The sequence below is a fragment of the Lepus europaeus genome, chromosome 5 (genome assembly GCF_033115175.1).
Source record: "Lepus europaeus isolate LE1 chromosome 5, mLepTim1.pri, whole genome shotgun sequence".
Taxonomy (NCBI): Eukaryota; Metazoa; Chordata; class Mammalia; order Lagomorpha; family Leporidae; genus Lepus; species Lepus europaeus.
Genome location: NC_084831.1, coordinates 79,919,658 through 79,938,473, shown reverse-complemented (window position 1 = coordinate 79,938,473; position 18,816 = coordinate 79,919,658). Strand labels below are relative to the sequence as shown.

Below are 18,816 nucleotides of genomic sequence, written 5' to 3'. Positions count from 1 at the left end.
TTATGCTTATTTCTAACTCTTAGTTCATGGAACTCCCCCATCTTCAGCATCAACTCCTTTTTGACTTTATCCCTAAACCTCTGAATCTTACATTGCATTTAAAGTTGAGACCAAAGTTGACTTCTCCTCCACAGAAGTTTTCATATGATGTCCACTCCCAAACTACATTTCTTTTCTTTTCTTTTTTTTCTAATCATTATTGTAAGCTCTGGGAACCCAGGCATATTTGCTGAATTGACTCAGGCTGTCACATTGTGCAATTTTTGGAGCTGGGGACAAAGGAATGGAGGGGAACAAGCTGAATGACTTAGGGAAAGCTTGTGCCTGCTCATGGATTTGAGAGGTGCTGATGAAGTCATATGTCTGTGCAGGGATACTCAGCATGTCATGGTTACCAGGGAGAGAACAGTTTTTATAAAGTTTTGTAAAGTGCTATATAAAATATATTTTATAGAATATGTCACTTGCATACAGAGGGTAACAAAATCTACTTAAACAGAGTAAAAAGTCAAAACACCATTCGAAAGGCATTGCTTACCTCGTGCGCCATAGCCTGCTGTGAATTTCTCATTCAGTAGGAAGGCAGGTGTGAAGTGAATGTACTTTCCCTCCTGTCCACACCCTCTGTATTGCAGAGCAAATGGGTCATCCCCATATGCCCCATTCCAGTCAGTCACGAGGACATTCGCCTGCATGAACAGAAATGGCTCATAAGACGACCTCTGGACTGGGATGCTGGTGACATGAATGTATACATTTGTTAAAGCATTTTGAACAGTGCACTTGAGATCTGTGCATTTTCCTGTGTTTGGCCACAATCAAATTTAAAAAACAGATTAAAGAAAAAAGGAAGAAAAACCTTTTCAATGGAGTTCTGAATGCACTCACAGCCAAATTTCAACAATCATCTGAAAACTTGCAAAACCATCTCTATTTTGCTCACCTCACCAAATTTACATTACTTTCACTTGAACGTCCCATTTTCGAGATTAAAATATTTTTGAACTTTAGCACTGTTAAGGTCTAATATCATAAAACACTATGAGACACAACAAAAATATTTGAAGACATTTTAAGAGCATTTACACATCATTCAGAACAGCACCGTAAAGCGTTACAGACTTTTGCAAATCACTTTCCATAGGTCATCTCATCAGTGTAAGGCAATAGGACATGTTTTTATTTTCACTCTTGCTCTTTCATTCCTGTAAACGATTAGTTCAGCCAAGAAATCATACTAATGTAGGTGCATTTCATCTTCTGCTGTGACTTTTACCTTTATGGGTGCTAACACGCAGGATGTTAAGTCCAAAACTAAGGTAAATGTTCATGTATCCATGAAGACAACACAATTTTATGTATGACATTGCTTCTTTTTTCTTTTAGGAAGAAGAAGGATAACACGTCTCAGATTTGCCTTTAAAAGTTAAGTATTTCAGGGCCGGCACTGTGGTGTAGCTGGTAAAGCCACCTCCTGCAGTGCCGGCATCCCATATGGGCGCTGGTTGGAGTCCCAGCTACTCAATTTCTGACCCAGCTCCCTGCTATGGCCTGGGAAAGCAATAGAAGATGACCCAAGTCCTTGGGCCCCTGCACCCATGGGGGAGTCTTGAGGGAAGCTCCAGGCTCCTAGCTTCAGATTGGCTCAGTTCCAGCCATTGCGGCCAGTTGGGAAGTGAACCAGCAGATGGAACACCTCTCTTTCTCTCTCTCTGCCTCTCCTCTCTCTGTGTAACTCTGACTTTCAAATAAATAAATAAATATTTTTTTAAAAAAAATGTTAAGTATTCCTTTAGTTAAAAAAAGGGGTGGTGAAGGGGAAGAAATCTGATTTTGGAAGAATGGATCTAAATCTAATGCAATCCAATATGTATAATGATCAGTTTATGTAAGATTTATATATATATGTGTGTGTGTGTGTGTGTGTGTGTATGAGAGAGAGAGAGATTGATTCACAAAATTCATGGAAAACTTGGGGCTGGCATTGTGGTGCAGTGGGTTAAGCTGCAGCTTATGATGACAACATACTGTATTGCAATACTGGTTCAAGCCCCAGTTGCTCAACTGTTGATCCAGTCCCTGGCTAATGTGCCCAGGAAAGTGGTAGAAGATGGCCCACATTGATCCCTGCCACCCTTGTGGGAGATCAGATGGAGTTTCTGCCAGGCCATTGTAGTCATCCAGGGAGTGAAGCAGCAGCTGGAAGATCTGTCTCTCTCCCTCTGGTCTGTCACTCTGCCTTTCAAATGGATAAATGAGTGAGTCTTTTAAAAACTACATGGAAAACTTACATTAAAAAAAATATATTTATTTATTTATTTGAGATGCGGAGTTATAGAAAGAAGGAGAGACAAAGACAGAGGTCTTCCAGCTGTTGGTTCACTCTCCAGATGGCTGCAATGGCTGGAGCTGGGCCCATCCAACGCCAGGAGCCAGGAGCTTCTTCTGGGTCTCTTCCATGGGTGTAGGGGCCCAAGCACTTGGGCCATCTTCTACTGCTTTTCTAAGCTATCAGCACGGAGCTGGATCAGAAGTGGAGCAGCCGGGAACTGGCACCCATATAGGATGCCCACTACACCACAGCACTGGCCCCAACTTGCATTATTTTTTAATTACTTTTTCCATGAAGTTTTTGAAGCCCCTTTGTGTACATACATATACACATGTATATGCAGATCCTTCAAAAAGTTTATGGAAAATGCATATTATGAGAAAACTATGCATGAATTTTAATTTTTTTGCACCCAAATGAACTTTTTAGTGCTATTTTCCCATAAACTTTTTGAAGTACCTTCGTATAGTATGTGTAAGTGACATCAAGGGGTAGAGGAAAATAATACTTTCCTTTTTATTTTTCTAAATTTCTATGTTGTTTTACTTTTTTTGTAATGAGGATGAATTACATTTATAATAATAATTATTTTTAGAAAGATAAGAATTCAAACCAAGGGTGTTGCATGGCTACAGAAAGGCTAAAGAGGTCAGGCTTTGGTTCGTCCTCGCTTGTCCTGTGTGTGGAGGTTTACCCTAAAGCAAAAAGGAAAGTGTGCTGAGCAGGTGATGGGACACTCGGAGTCTGGCTGAGGTTAGGTTGTACTGTATAGACCATAATAATCCAGCTCTTACCCACTTTCGCCAACCCTCACACCCTTTACCTTGTGGGTCCTGTGTCCTCTGCAGTACTCACCAAGGCCTGTGTATATGTGAGCATTTGCTCAGTGTTTGCTTAAAACTGGCATTATCAGGTTAAAGGAATTGCTACCCAGCAGATACACCAACAGCACACAGTGGCCATTCTTCCCTCGGATGCTTCCATTGAGTCAGATTCTTTCTGTCGCTTTGCTTGTTTATTTCCTCCCCTACATAAGGCTCAGCAGGACTACCTTTGGCAAGCTGGGTTTTGTGTTGGGGGTCTCCAGTGCCACTGAAGGCCAAGTTGATGACTGCAGTCTCTACTTACAGACTGCAAAGAGCATGGGCTTACCGGCTGATGGGGTGGAACCAAGGCCTTATCTTATTTGAGTTTCAGGTTCCTCATCTGTGATAACAGTAACTCATTTTAGGCCATGTGAGAATTAAATCATGTATGTGAAGTACCTGGCACTGAGTCGGAGTTTAATAACTCTTCCCAGTTTATACCTGTTCCCCTATCTGGCCTATCTTCACGCCTAAGCATTGTAAATGCTTTCACTTGCTTATAAATCAATTGCTTTTAAGAGCCTCTTCATGGGCCAGCACCGCGGCTCAATAGGTTAATCCTCCACCTGCGGCGCCGGCACCCCAGGTTCTAGTCCCGGTCGGGGTGCTAGATTCTGTCCCGGTTGCTCCCCTTCCAGTCCAGCTCTGTGCTGTGGCCCAGGAGTGCAGTGGAGGATGGCCCAAGTGCTTAGGCCCTGCACCAGCATGGGAGACCAGGAGAAGCACCTGGCTCCTGGCTTCGGCCGCAGCGGCCATTGGAGGGTGAACCAACGAAAAAGGAAGACTTTTCTCGCTGTCTCTCTCTCTTACTGTCTACTCTGCCTGTCAAAAAAAAAAATTTTTTTTTCTTGAGAGAGCCTCTTCAGGACAATAGGGTCCTTACCTGTACTTCTATAGCCCTCAGTTTCTGAGGGAGTAGTTTCAAAGGAGAACAAAGCACTAAAAAAGTCGTAGGAAATTTTTTTTTTATTTGACAGGTAGAGTTATAGACAGTGAGAGAGACAGAAAGGTCTTCCTTCCATGGGTTCACTCCCCCAAATGGCTGCTACAGCTGGCGCTGTACCGATCCAAAGCCAGGAGCCAGATGCTTCTTCCTGGTCTCCCATGTGGGTGCAGGGCCCAACCACTTGGGCCATCCTCCACTGCCTTCCCGGGCCACAGCAGAGAGCTGGACTGGAAACGGAGCAACCAGGACTAGAACCCGGAGCCCATATGGGATGCCGGCGCCGCAGGCAGAGGATTAACCAAATGAGCCATGGCACGGCCAGTCTTGGAAAATTTCATACCAAATGACACAAATAAGGACAAGGAGAGGCTGGACTGCATTGTCATAGTTGTGCTGTGTGAGCTGTGGGTACAAATCACAGCCCACTGCCTTGCTAGGACCCTGAGCTAAGTTCCCAAGGCCTTCACTCCTAGCCCTCTGGTAGCTGTGATGGGCGCTTCTTCAAATAGTCACTTGCCAAACTTATGTAACACTGGGATGGGTGTTGTGGCACAGTGGCTTAAGTCCCTACATACGACACCAGCATCCTGTATGGGAATGCTTGTTCGATTCCTGGCTACTCTGCTTCCTATCCAGCTCCCTGCTAATGCACCTGGGAAAGCAGCAAATGATGGCTCAAGTAATTGAGTTCCTGTCCCTCACGTAGGAGATCTGGATGGCATTCCTGGCCCTGGCTTCAGCTTTTTTGGCCTAACCCTGGATGTGGTGGCTATTTGGGGAGTGAAATGGTGGATAGAAGTTCTCTTACTCTCTTTCTGCCTTTCAAACAGATTTTAAAATCTTAAAAACTGGCCGGCGCCGTGGCTCAACAGGCTAATCCTCCGCCTTGCAGCGCCGGCACACCGGGTTCTAGTCCCAGTTGGGGCGCCGGATTCTATCCTGGTTGCCCCTCTTCCAGGCCAGCTCTCTGCTATGGCCCGGGAAGGCAGTGGAGGATGGCCCAAGTCCTTGGGCCCTGCACCCGCATGGGAGACCAGGAGAAGCACCTGGCTCCTGGCTTCGGATCAGCGAGATGTGCCGGCCGCAGCGGCCATTGGAGGGTGAACCAACGGCAAAAAGGAAGACCTTTCTCTCTGTCTCTCTCTCTCACTATCCACTCTGCCTGTCAGAAAAAAAAAAAAAATCTTAAAAACTGACTCATGTAACATGTATTTATAGCATGTATTCCACCCAGTGCTAGACATCATACTTAACCAGGACCTGCAGTTTATGAGAGTACTTAAGGTTAAGCTCTTTTTTTGGCTAGAAAAGAAAAGGCAAACCTTCCCCAATCCCCCAGTCCCCAACACACACACTTCATCCCTAACACACACACCCATTCCCTTCCTGCCTTCTTCTTTTCTCTTTACTCCTCTTAAAAAACATCCTGGATTTGAACCAGTGTGAAATTCCACTCATTTCACCATGGCCCAAGAAGAGTCACATTCTTGTGCGTGAGTGGCCTGTGTTTCTGTGCAGATGTGCGTGTCCACTGCCCCTGACAGGATGTAAATGAAGACAGTCATAATTGGACTTGTCCCTTCCCACCTCATCCTCAGTAGCATAAAACTGATTCTTGGTTCTCAACCAAAAATTTCAGAAAGGAGCCTGTAAAGTCTACAATAAAGAGATCTTCTGAGAAGCTACTTGGACAGTGGCATTTTACTTAATTTTTTATCCCACTATTTGCAATCATTTATTTTATTTTCATATCTTTTTAGTTTTTAAAAATCAAAACACTTTTAATTAGCACAATACAGTTTTATGTACTTATGGCGTACTCATTATTCATCTATTTTCTCATCAATATTCTATACAGTAATATTATTTGTGTGTTAATGTGAGTGATTTGCTTTTGCTTAAATCCTCATGCTCAGAGTTTAAGTACAGCGTATTTGAGTGTTTTTTCCCTCCTCCAGGAGGAAAAAGTTAAGCTCATTTAATAAAATCTTGCATTCTTACCTTTTCATATGATTCAAGTACTGCTTTGCTGTAATTATTAGCTTTCCATGTTGCAGGTATTAAAATCTGTATGTTCCTGAAAAACACTCTTCTCTTGGTAGCATTGAATAGATAAAAAGAAGCTTCAGTTATCATTTCCTATGACAAGAGAAAAATTTATTTTATCACATGTCAGTCCTTTATGTTTTTGTTTTCCTGTTATACTTCAGACAGTAATAATAAAGAATAGCAAAAATATTTTGAAGGAGCCAGTTTTCTTTTAGAGAAAACATTTGATTTGGGGAAAACCTGTTAAAAAAAAAAAAGAGCTTGAAAAGGTGATCCAGAAGATTTTAGGATACTGATTGTGTGTCTGGACTTGCCTTCATAAGTTTCCTAATTTCATGAAAGCCTTTTAAGCTTTGGCTGTACAAAGCCTTCTTAGGTCATACCTGTGGGTGTGTCTGAGCCCACACCCTATGGCCACACTGATTTTGCTCGAGCAATACCAAAGGAAGCTCATAAGTAATTATCCTCCCTTGCCAGAATAAAGTGAAAATAGTTAGATGAGAAGGAAGGTTTGGGGGCTTTGGCATTCCACACAGATTCTCACCCTTTCTCTCCAAGAATTCCCACCCTCAGAATGGAATCCAACACGATGGTTTTAATAAGCACTATCTTGCCTACTCATCAAAGAGTCAATCTTTGTTCCTACAGCGGGTTGTTGTTTTTCTACCCTACTACCCCCCAAAAAAAGTTATGGAAGGAAAACAAGAACACTAAAACTAGTAGTGACCAATGACAACAAAAAGAGGGCTAGATCAACACTTTAGTGGTCTCCATCGCGTTGTGATTCTGGGTGCCAGCTTTAAGTGCTGCTCTCTCTACTGGTCAAATACAAATCAGGCAGGATTGTTAGCTTAATAGAGAAGGCTACAGATCTGATCCAATGGGATAATGGTATTGATTTCATGACTGCCACTCACCTGAATGTTTGAAATGAGGCTCTGATTCTCAGCTACCTGAGGATTTATTGCCACGAGGACTCCATCATACCCATTGTCTCGAAGCTGTATCCCGGCTCCCAGGGATGGGAGTTCTGTGCTTAGGATGACCAGGAGGGCCACAAATGTCAGGCTGCAGACAGGCCCTGTGGGGTGCCTGTGGGTCATGTTGTACAGAAGCTTCTGTTGTACTCACAGAGGGCCTGCCGAGTACATCCTACCAGGTGGGCAGTGCCAAAGCCGATGGTTTCTTCCTGAACTCCGGGGATCTTAGAATGTGTGACGAAGGAGGTGCCTTCTCTCAAGAATCTGGGGTGGATCTACCTGCGACCGGCCTCGACAAGCCTTTTCTCTCTAAGGCACTGCCACACTTGCCTGTTCTGTGGCTGAACTTTCTCCTGAGTCATAGTTGGGCAAGAAGTCTGCCCCTTACTCATTTTCTATCTTCTCAGAAGGCAGAGGGAAATAAAACAAAAGGAGCTTAAAAGCAGCAGGCCCGGCCGACTGGTCTGGGAATCAGTAACCCTGGACTGCTTGATCCTCCAGCAGCAGAAGAGAAAAACAGACCAATGGTGTTTTTCCTCTCCTTGTCCTTGATAACCTCCCCCATCAGACCTACAACAGCATCCCCATGGCACTCAGGTCAGATTTTGTTTGCTGTGAGAATCCTTTGTCTACTTATTCTGAAGATTTGGAAATTCACCACCCTGCAGCCCTGTCCCTGGAGCACCTGGGTGAGGCAGTCTGGGCAAGCGCTCCTGTGTTGGCCAGAGTGAAGGTGTCAGATGTTCCCCAGGGAGGGCCAGGTGTGGGGAGCGTGGATACTCATGCAGGCCACAAAGGCCTTTACTGCCTTTTTTCACTGGAACAAAAAATGCATTTCTTTTCCAGCAACTCTCTCCTGGAGGGCAGGCCCTGCTTTATCCAGCCTTCCGTTTTCTCTAGTGCTCATCTCGGTATTGGGTACATGTCAGGCTTCCTAAATACTTTACGCTGAATTAATAATGTCTGATAATTACTTAATGGTTTGGAGGTTACACATCAGCCCACTTAAATGCCAATTACCTGATGCATGTATGATTTTTATTTCCAGAAGGAACTACTATTTATTGAGTGATGGGTGTTACTATGTCTATTTTATGGATTATAAAACCAAGGCTCAGAAAATCTAAAATCTTGGGGCTTTTGGCACAGAAATTAAAATGCCACTTGGGATGCCTGTATCTCATATCAGAGTGCATTTTTTAAAAAGCTATATTTATTTACTTGAAAGGCAGAGTTACAGAGAAGCAAAGGCAGAGACAGAGAGAGAGAGAGAGAGAGAGAGAGAGAGAAAATCAATCTTCTATCCTCTGGTTCATGAACCAAATGGCCTCAAAGGCCAGAGATGGGCCTATCCAAAGCCAAATCCAGAAGCCAGGCACTTCTTTCAGGTCTCCCACGTAGGTACAGGGTCCCAAGGACTTGGACAATCTTCTGCTGCTTTCCCAGGTGCATTAGCAGGGAGCTGGATCAGAAGTGGAGCAGCCAGGACTCAAACCTGTGCCCACATAGGATTCTGGCATTGCAGGCTGTGGCTTTACCCCCAGTGCCACAATAAGGGCCCCCGAGAGTGCATTATTTAAAGTCTTGACTCTGCTCCTCGTTCCAGTTTCCTGCTACTGTGCACTTTGGAAGGCACCAGGTGATAGCTCAGGTACTTGTGTCTCTGCTGCCCACATGGAAGACATGACTGAGCTCTAGGTTCCTGGTTTCAGCCTGAGCCAGCCCCTGTTGTGGGCATTTGGGGGTTGAACCAGTGGATGAAAGAGCTCTCCCTCTCCCTCTCTTTCTCTCTCTCCAACTGTTTCTCTCTCTACCTTACAAACAAATAAAAATAAATAAATAAAAAATTGTAAAGAAGAAAATGTACTAATGTGTTTAAGGTCAAGAGTATTATCATGGTGCTAAAATGAAACCCACTGGCGGCCGGTGCCGTGGCTCACTTGGCTAATCCTCTGCCTGTGGCGCTGGCATCCCGGTTTCTAGTACCTGTTGGGGCGCTGGGTTCTAGTCTTGGTTGCTCCTCTTCCAGGCCAGCTCTCTGCTGTGGTCCGGGAGTGCAGTGGAGAATGGCCCAAGTGCTTGGACCCCTGCACCCACATGGGAGATCGGGAGGAAGCACCCGGCTCCTGGCTTCGGATCAGCACAGTGCTGGCTATAGCGGCCATTTTGGGGTGTGAACCAACAGAAGGAAGACCTTTCTCTCTCTCTCTCACTGTCTATAACTCCACCTGTCAAATGAGAAAAAAAAAAAAAAAAGAAACCCACTGACTCCAAGTTCCATGGTTTATCTGTGTACCATGTTCTCTCTCAGTGACCACATTATTCTAGGACCCTTCTTTCCTTAGTGTATAAGAACTCCACATACAGTGACAAATATTGGAAACTGTTGCAAACTAAGAAAAATGTTTGATTCACTGGGTTAGAGTTGAGACTTGAGGCCACTGCACACTGTTTCCTGCTGTGGGCTAATCTTTAAGGGTGATGGGGAGGCAAGTGGAGCAGGCAGGGAAAGACTTGTCCCTGCTCTCAGCAGGGATTTGACCAACGCTAGGTCTCTACAGGGCATCTTCAGGGGCAGCTTGATGTCATTCTTCCTCCCCCAAGGTTGGAGACTTCTAGACCAGGGCTTTGGTCCTCTGTCTTAGCTTTGCCAAATAATCATAATGGTGGATGGTATTCAACCAGCACTCCCTATGCAGGCACTTTGCTGTTTCCTGCAATTCTCAATTTATGAAATATTATTGTGGTCTCACTTACGGATGAGGAACTGGGTCTTAAACGGTTTCTGTAAAACAACCATGTTCACCTCATCGGTTTGTTGGAAGAAGTATTAGCTAATGTTTTTAAGTGTTTAGAATAGTACCTAGCTAGGATGGGCATTTAGCACAGTGGTTAAGTAGCTGCTTGGAACCTGCCTCCCATGTAGTTTAGAGTTCCAGCTCTGCTTCTGATTCAGCTTCCTGCTAACTGTGCATACTGGGAGGCAGTAGGTGATATCTGAAGTACTTGGGTCCATGCTTCTCATTAGTCAGAGACCTGGAAGGAGTTCCAGTCTCCTGATTTGGCCTGGTCCACCTTGGCTATCACCAGCATATGAGGAGTAGACCAGTGGATGGAAGATCTCTCTCTTTCTCTTTTTCAAATAAATAAAAATTAATTAAATGTTTTTAATTTCACAAAAATGGAAATAGAACAATACATAGCATATTATAAGTGATGTAATCATATCAGCTATCATTATTGTTACTAACATCAGTTGACATGTCTAACATTTTCTTGCTTCCTTTCACAAATATTTATTGCTCATTAACTCCATGTATTGTGGTGGGTCCTGGGGATATCAGTGACCAAGGTTCAGTTCCTGTCCCCAAGGAGCCCACCATCCAGCAGAAAAGATACAAAGTTATGTAAGGCACTGGAGGCTGTAGTCCATCGGGTGATGGTGGAGAAGAGGTCTCATGGCAAAAGCATGAAGGCAAAGAACTGCATGGGGAGAATTCAAGAAAAAGAAATGAAGTATAACGGCTGTAACCCTGAGGGGTGTTGAGGGGGAACCTTTCCCTTGCTCTCCCTCTGCTTGGAAGCTCTCTTCTCACTTCTTCTCTCCTCTTTTCCTTCAAATTTCAGCTCTGCTCTGGAAGCCTGAGCTCCCCAACTCAGCAATTCCCTCCCCTTTGTGCTTTTACATTGTCACTTCTCCAAGGCATGGTCATGGTTGCCATGTCAAGTGTAGGCTGGCTTCCTATTGTAGGTTGTGTGGAAAAACAAAGTGGATTCTTTCTCCTCACAATTTCCCAACACCTAGGTCAGTAAACTTTCCATAATAATTGTGGAATAAGTGAGGGGAATAGAGAAGTAAATGAAGCCAGGCCATGGAGATGAACCATGCTTTCTCCTTACCTGTGCTCCCTACAAGTTATCTCTTTTGTTCTACACCATTCTCTTCTTTCTCCCTCTTGACAGACAGTGCCTGGGTAATTGGTCTTCCCCCTTGAGTGTACTGGAGAATGGAAGGCTCCTGGTTACCACATGGCTACCAAAGTTGCTCATCCTACAACTCAGAGATAACTTAGCTGCCTCCTGCTCTGACGCTGATTCCCAGACTTGGGTTTTTTCCATTCATTCATGCTGAGTCTACAAAGTGGAAGGCCAGAGGCATGGCAACACCAAAGACGCTGCCTGTAACTGATTCACTGAGCAGAGCAATGCACTTCTTTTCCTCTTGCCTTGGAACTTTGTTTTTTTATGCCAATCTCTTGGGTTTTTTTAATACTTTTTTTTTAAATTTATTTTACAGGTAGAGTTATAGACAGTGAGAGAGAGAGACAGAGAGAAAGGTCTTCCTTCTGTTGGTTCACGCCCCAAAATGGCTGCTACGGCCGGTGTTGCACTGATCCGAAGCCAGGAGCCAGATGCTTCTTCCTGGTCTCCCATGCAGGTGCAGGGGCCCAAGCACTTGGGCCATCCTCCACTGCCCTCCTGGGCCACAGCAGAGAGCTGGACTTGAAGAGGAGCAACCGGGACTAGAACCAGGCGCCCAAATGGGATGCCAGCACCACAGGCGGAGGATCAACCAAGTGAGCCACGGCTCCGGCCCCCATATGTATGTATGTATATATACACACACACACAACTGTGGAATGTACAGTCAAGATAAGTATCTTTACTTCTTCACATACTTAATATCTCTTTATGGCATAAGATTCAAAATCTTACTTTCTAGATATCTTTTTATACAGAAATAGGTAAATATTTATAGTCACCCTACTGTGGAATAGAACCTCAGAACTTCTTACTGCTATCTAGTTATAACTTCCTATCCATTAATTAGCTCTCCACCCCTCCCCCCCAACTCCGGGGCTCCTCCCCATCCCCAAACTCTTGCTAACCATTAACACTTATGAGATCACTTTTTTTTTTTTTAAAGATTCCACATGAATGAAATCATGTGGTACTTGTCTTTTTGTGCTTGGCTTATTTCATTTAACATAATGAGCTCCAGTTCCCTCCACACTGTGGAGGCAAGAGTCCATCCTTCCTAGAAAAAAAAAAAAAAGATTTATCCTTTTTTAAAAATGTCTTCAGGCTGGCGCCGTGGCTTAACAGGCTAATCCTCCACCTTGCGGTGCTAGCACACCGGGTTCTAGTCCCGGTTGGGGTGCCGGATTCTATCCCAGTTGCCCCTCTTCCAGGCCAGCTCTCTGCTATGGCCCGGGAAGGCAGTGGAGGATGGCCCAAGTCCTTGGGCCCTGCACCCGCATGGGAGACCAAGAGAAGCACCTGGCTCCTGGCTTCGGATCAGCGCGATGAGCCGGCTGCAGCGGCCATTGGAGGGTGAACCAACGGCAAAAAGGAAGATCTTTCTTTCTCTATCTACTCTATCAAAAAAAATAAAAAAATAAAAAAATAAAAATGTCTTGAGTTGTATTCCATTGTGTATATGTACCAGTTTATCACACCAACATTAAAAATTTTACTTTGTTGAGATATTTTTATTCATCAAATTTCTTTGATATACTTGTTTGCTATTTTTTATGCATTTGTGGCTATGAGTAAGGAAATCACAACTTCATCCAACATTGTACTGTTGTAGTCCTTGTGTGAATGTGTTGCTACTGAGTTCAATATTTATTAGGTATATAATGTTTTAAATGCTTTATATCTAGCAGTCAAATCTAGCCTGCTGCCTCTGTTTTGTAAATACAATTTTATTGGCACACAGTGAACCTCCTATGTTTATGTGTTCTGTGTCTGTTTTGAACAAATATGGTGGTAGAGTTAAATGGCGTGACAGAGGGGTTGGTGCTGTGGCATAGTTGGTAAAGCATCTGTTCGAGTCCCAGCTGCTCCACTTCTGATCCAGCTCTCTGCTATGGCCAGGGAAAGCAGTGGAAGATGGCCCAAGTCCTTGAGCCTCTGCACCCACTTGGGAGACCAGGAAGAAGATCCTGGCTCCTGGCTTTGGATAGGCTCAGCTTCGGCCTTTGCGGACATCTGAGAATGAACCAGCAGATGGAAGATCTCTCTCTCTTCCTCTGTTTAACCCTGCCTTTCAAATAAATAAATAAATCTTCAAAAAATTAGCATGACAAACACAGCACCTAAAATATTTACTATCTGGCCTTTTACAGAAAAATATGCTTGCCCTTGCCTTAAATGATGTGGAAATTTTGATAGATTGTTTCATATGTGGTCAAAAATGTTCAATGACATTTGGAAAAATTGATCAGGATTTTTGGATGGACTAAAATGAAGTAATTTTTCCCATTTAAATAATAATAAAGGGCCCTTTCTGTTCACAAATTCACTATTCAACCAGATTTTAGGAATACATTAGGTTTAGATGAAGTGAGGGGCCATATTCACTTTGCCGGGACAATTTTGCTCAAATAATAAATTTGAGACACTTATGTAATCATTTTTAGGACGTTTAACTTTAGCTCTCATGGATATTTCCTCTTGAATGTCTTATAAAGGTGATTACAACTCATACCAGAGCAATTTAACTAAACACTCTGCCTAAAAGGAGCCTCACATCTGTTTCTTATTTCTGATTATGGGACGTTAGCCAGGTTAGCCAGACTCTAGGTTAGCGCTGGAAAGGCGCCTGGACTTGTTCTTGTTCCTTGCCTTAATGTCACCCTCCCGGGTCCCCTTCTTGGCCCCTTCACAACCCTTCAGCTCTCAATCCCCCGTGCTTTCCAGCACTTGCACATATGGAGCAGTGTGTTTATCCTAAGAGCTTTTTGCTGGACAATCACTGTGTTGGGGGAATAACAAGCATTGCTGGAACCTTCCAGGGGAGAGAGCCCACGGTGAATCCCACAACGAGGTAAAAGCATGGATGATCAAACTGCGTGGTTTGCAGTTGCTTCAGTTGTGAACTTAACACCCGAGTATGTTGGCGAACATCTCATGACACGAACATTAAGCAGAGGCACGGAATAAGCTTCCAATGTTTCCAAGTAAAATCTCGCTGTGCCTGTTCAGGAGTTTATAAACCATCCCAGCTGGCCGGAGTGCAAATACAAAGAATTTGAGACCTGGAAGACACCCTGGGGAACACTGTCTGGCTTTCTCCAGAGGAAAATACCCGAAGCCAGCCAAGGACGCCAGCCAAACAGTAATATCACAGGTTTACAACCAAGGTGCCTCCTGCGGCCGCTGCCTTCGCTTTTTCAAATTTTCCCTTTAAAAAAGCCATCGCAGGGATCTTCCTGCCAAGAGTCCAAAAATTCGGAAATGGCCTTCTCTTTCTGGCCGGGTTCGGTTAACATCTTCGGTAACGACACCCAAGTGCAGCCCTTTTCGTTGAAACAGCACCGCGAAAACCCAGTTACCCAACGAGCGACTGGCCCCACCCCTCCCTCCGGCCCCCATGGCAGGGGCGGTGCTTGCGCGCCCCTCGTCCAACCAATGGGCTGCGCCTGCTGCGCCGCCGGAAGGGGCGGGGCGGCCGTTGCCACAGAAGCCACTCGCCGGTTACCAGCTCAGCTTTTGTCTCGCCGCACCTCGGAGGGCGCCCTCCCACCGCAGAACTCCCAGAAAACCGCCGATCTGCCTCCTCGCATTCCCTGGCTTGCCACCCACGGCGCTGCCCCGCATCCCGCTCCCTGCCAACAGCCGGAGAGCAGAGGTACGAGAGCGTGCTCCCGTTACCACCGTAGCTGGGCGTCAGCTTCGGCCGCGTCTGGGTGCCCTTTATAGCGCAGCCGCAGCGGGATGACGTCACGGCGACGTGCGGGCGCCGCGGCGGAGCCCTGGGCGTGACTTTAGAGGGGGCGGATTTGGTGTGGGCAAGATGGCGTGGAGCTGGTTGCCTAGGGTTGCCGTCAGGGGTCGCGGGGCCGAGGTTGGTGGTGGATGGAGGGAAAGGCTCTCCCGCCGCCGCAGAGCGGTACCTCAACCCGCTGCTGTGCTACCCTGCACTGCCCCGAGACCGAGGGCTGGGAAAAGGCCGCGAGGCTCTCATTACTGGGAAGGATGTGGACCCCGGGGCGTCAGGGCAGGTGTTAGCGAGCGATGGGCTTGTCCGCTCGCTCCCTGGGTATGGCGGCGCAGCTTTCGGAGCCCTCGCTTTACTGTGCCCACGTACACGAGAAGCCCTGGGGCTTTCCTGCCCGTGTTCCCTGGAGGTTCCAGCCCGGGTTAGAGACCCTTTATTGCTCATGGTTTGCATGGCTCCTGGAAAGTTCTGGTGCCCGCCTGTATTCAGCCCCAGCTCTGCCACTGATCTCGCCTTGTGGTCTTGGGCAGGTCACTTAACCTTACTTCAGTTTCCATATTTGCGAAATGGGGACAATAATAATCACCCTGGGGTGGTTGTAATGCAAGATTACGTAAATGCAGTACTACATGGGCGGCATTGCATATAAGCAGTCAGCGAGTGGTGTTAGTAAGAACCATAACCACCAGTCTGTTACTGGTCTTTGAAAGTGTGTTTCAGAACGTAACCTTTTTGATACAGGATAAGGTTCAGGTGTCTTTGAATGAGGTTCATGGAGTAGTTTTGAGCACCACAGTTGGTGTGTATTGATAGTGTAGTTTTTGTATCCCATACACCCAGAAACATGAGAAAATGGCTTTTTTAACAGTAATGATTGTGCTTGGTTTAGAGTGAACAAGACTCCCAGGGTTAAATATAGCAAGAAAGTTGAAATAACATCTACCCGCTGATCAGGATTCTATTGAGAGTTAGTAATTCTTTTTCCCTGTGCTATGATAGTAGGTCTTTGTCAACTTAAGACTTCATTGAAGATGATTTGTAATAATTCTGCGAATAATAAAATGAAGGAATTGTTTTATAGAATTGACTCTATGCAGATATTTCAGGCCTGGGGCAGGCCCTGTGGCCCAGCGGGTTAAACCACCGCCTGCTGCTGCAGCATCCCACATGGGTGCCCGTTTGTGTCCTAGCTGCTCCACTTCAAATCCAGCTCCCTGCTCATGCGCCTGGGAAAACAGTAGAAGATGGCCTAAGAACTTGGGAGCCCCCACTCATGAGTGAGACCTGGAAGAAGCTTCTCACTCCTGGCTCCTGGCTTTGGCCTGGCCTAGCCGAGGTGGTTTTGGTCATTTGCGGAGCAAACCAGTGGATGGAAGATTCTCTAACTCTGCCTTTCAAATAAATAATTAATTAAAAAAAAAAAAACCACAAACTAATAACTCAAGCCTGCAGGTTATTTCAGAAATGGTAATTGATTCAGGATGATTATGAGATTTTTTTTTTGGAAGAAAAATTCTAAGAGACGATCTAGTGAGATCTTCTCACTAGACTGTTAACCCAGAGGGACTTTATATTAAAACACAAACCAAAAACTACCTGTAAGTGTTTCTGTTTTGTTTGAGCCTTGCCACAGCATTCGCTGGCAAAGGTTGTCTTTATCTTGAAGCAAAAACCAGGGCCCTCTGTGGCTAAGAGTCATTGGTCAGGTGGCTAGTAAGGTTTAAGAACTGATGTTTGATGAGTGTAGCCCAGGAATCTCTCATTTTAATGTGCTGCCTTTGGATGATGGCTTGGTTAAATTGTGTTTTAGGCTACCCGTACCCTCTTCAGGAAAGAAGGAAGGAAGGAAGGACATTTTTAAAAGCTTTTTCTTCATACTGGCTTAAATTATTTTTTAAGCTTAGTGGAGCAATCCCTTAGGTCATCATAGGTAAATGAGGTGTGGTACTCATATATGATCACTTCTTCCAGTGCTAATTTGTTGTTTTAGTATTCAATTCTTAGTCCCTCATTATTTTTCTTGTTTCTGTCACCAGTAGAGACAATTTTCATTTGCTTTCTTCAGCATTTTTAATAGGAAAAGAATGTTGACATTTTATCTCTGTAGGACCCTAACAACCAGCTTTACTGCTTCCACTCTCCTCCCCTCCATCTGCCTAGTTCTCCAAACTGTGACCATGTTGATCTTTTTAAAAAATGTGCGGGTGACCTGTCACTCCCCTCTTCAAATTATTTAAAGATCTTTCTTAACTTTTAGGAAGAAAAATTCAAGCCCTCGAGCTCAACAGGCAGTTGGCCCCTCAGCCTGCACAGCCTCCTGTCTCACCATTTCCTCTCTTCCAAGTCATGTCCCCTCCCCATTCCTTGCTCCTGCCAGTCTGTGGCCCCTACTGGAACACTGTTTCTGCTCCCCTTCTGCTAGCTCAGACTTGTTCTTTTGCAGGACTCCACCAAGGTCCCACCTCTTCTGGGAAGTCTTCCCGGAGCCTGCCAGTTGGCAGTCGGAATCCTTCCATATGCTTTTTGTGACAGGTACACAGTTGCCAGTCACAGCTTTTGCACACAGGCAGTCACTGTTTACTCTCTTTAGACTTTCAGCCTGTGCCTCTGAGCAGCTCAGTCTCCTTCGTCCCTCACTTCCTGATCCTGAGCACTTATTATTTATGAGTCTACAAGTGCACTTTTAGAGCCTGACCCAATAAAAGGCCAGTGTTTGTAGTACCTCATAGCTTTTAGTTCAAAACTGAATTCTGCTAGTTCCTCACTTGCAATCTTTGGGAAACTATTTAACTTTTCCAAGATTTGGCCTTATCTGCAGTGTTTGCATTAAAAATATTATTTTCATTTATTTGAAAGAGATGTGAGAGGAGATCTCCCAACCTGTGGTTTACCCCCCCCCCCCAGATGCTCACAGCAGCCAGGATGGGGCCAGGCTGAAGCTGGGAGCCTGGAACTCAGTAGGGGTCTCCCAGGTGGGTGGCAGGAACCCATATAATGCCTCCCAGGATGTGCATCAGCGTGCAGCTGGAATTGGAAGGGGAGCCAGAACTCCAGCTCAGGCACTGGAACCCAGGTGCTCTGAAGGGGATACAGGTGTCCCAAGTGGTGTCTTGATGAGGTTTATACAGTCAGTCAGTGCCCTGGTCAGTAGACAGTAGCAGCTGTCATTGTGCTGAAGGGAAAGAATAAGTGTTACCCGGTAGAGGAAGCTGCCCTTCTATATACCTGTGATTCAGTTCCTCCTGGGCAATTTCGCTCTATGAGTTCCCCTTCATTTCAGATGTGTCCCAGTTTGAACAATAAATGATTTGGTCTCCCAGCTTATAGTTGAGAATCTAACTTGTACATTCCTCTGTGTTAGGTAATTAAAAAAAATATTTGTCAGATAATTTTTGAAAGCAGATGGTGATGGGTTCATATTTGCTCTCACACAGCACATTTAAAAGAAAACTAAAATGTGAGCATTTACAGAGCAGTTAAATTCAAAAGTACATGATTTTGACACCACCTTTAGTTATTTAGAGTTCTTGATGGGCTGGAGGAATTAGGGCAGTATTTTGGTAAGGAGTAAGGCTTGAGCCTTGAAATGTATACCCCATATTTACAGATCAGATACTCTTGCTCTCAACTTTTCCATTTATTTTACTCAATCTGCAGTCCATCTTTAAGTATACTTATTACTCATTAGACCTATTTCAGGGTAAATCAGTAGGAGCTGCATGTTTTTATTGGAGGCTAATGGAAGTTTGTTTTCTAAAATTTGATGTCTGGCAAACAAAATCTGTGGGATTCAGATGCTTTTCTCTTCAGAGAGATTCATTTTAACTGAGTCTGTCTGAACCTAGACTGACCTGGGTACCAATGGTGGTCATGGGTTTATGCTCTCCTTTGCCTGACCATGAGTAGCATCACTCTCA

General features: G+C 45.0%; 2 protein-coding genes across 6 annotated transcripts in view; one reads left to right on the top strand and one right to left on the bottom strand.

The window, feature by feature from the left end:
* The window catches only part of CLCA2 (chloride channel accessory 2), a 37,844-nt gene extending 30,548 nt beyond the window's left edge, over window positions 1-7,296 (bottom strand). The window contains exons 1-3 of the mRNA XM_062193426.1: window positions 7,111-7,296; window positions 6,146-6,283; window positions 539-689 (exon numbers count right to left, since the gene is read on the bottom strand). Coding sequence (XP_062049410.1) covers window positions 539-689; window positions 6,146-6,283; window positions 7,111-7,296 — 475 coding nt within the window. The remainder of the gene's footprint in view (window positions 1-538; window positions 690-6,145; window positions 6,284-7,110) is intronic.
* A 7,340-nt stretch (window positions 7,297-14,636) lies between these two features.
* Window positions 14,637-18,816, top strand: part of ODF2L (outer dense fiber of sperm tails 2 like) — a 50,174-nt gene continuing 45,994 nt past the window's right edge. For all 5 annotated transcript variants that reach the window (XM_062191658.1, XM_062191656.1, XM_062191657.1 and 2 more), the window contains exon 1: window positions 14,637-14,809. The gene's annotated coding sequence lies outside the window, so the exon portion shown is untranslated. The remainder of the gene's footprint in view (window positions 14,810-18,816) is intronic.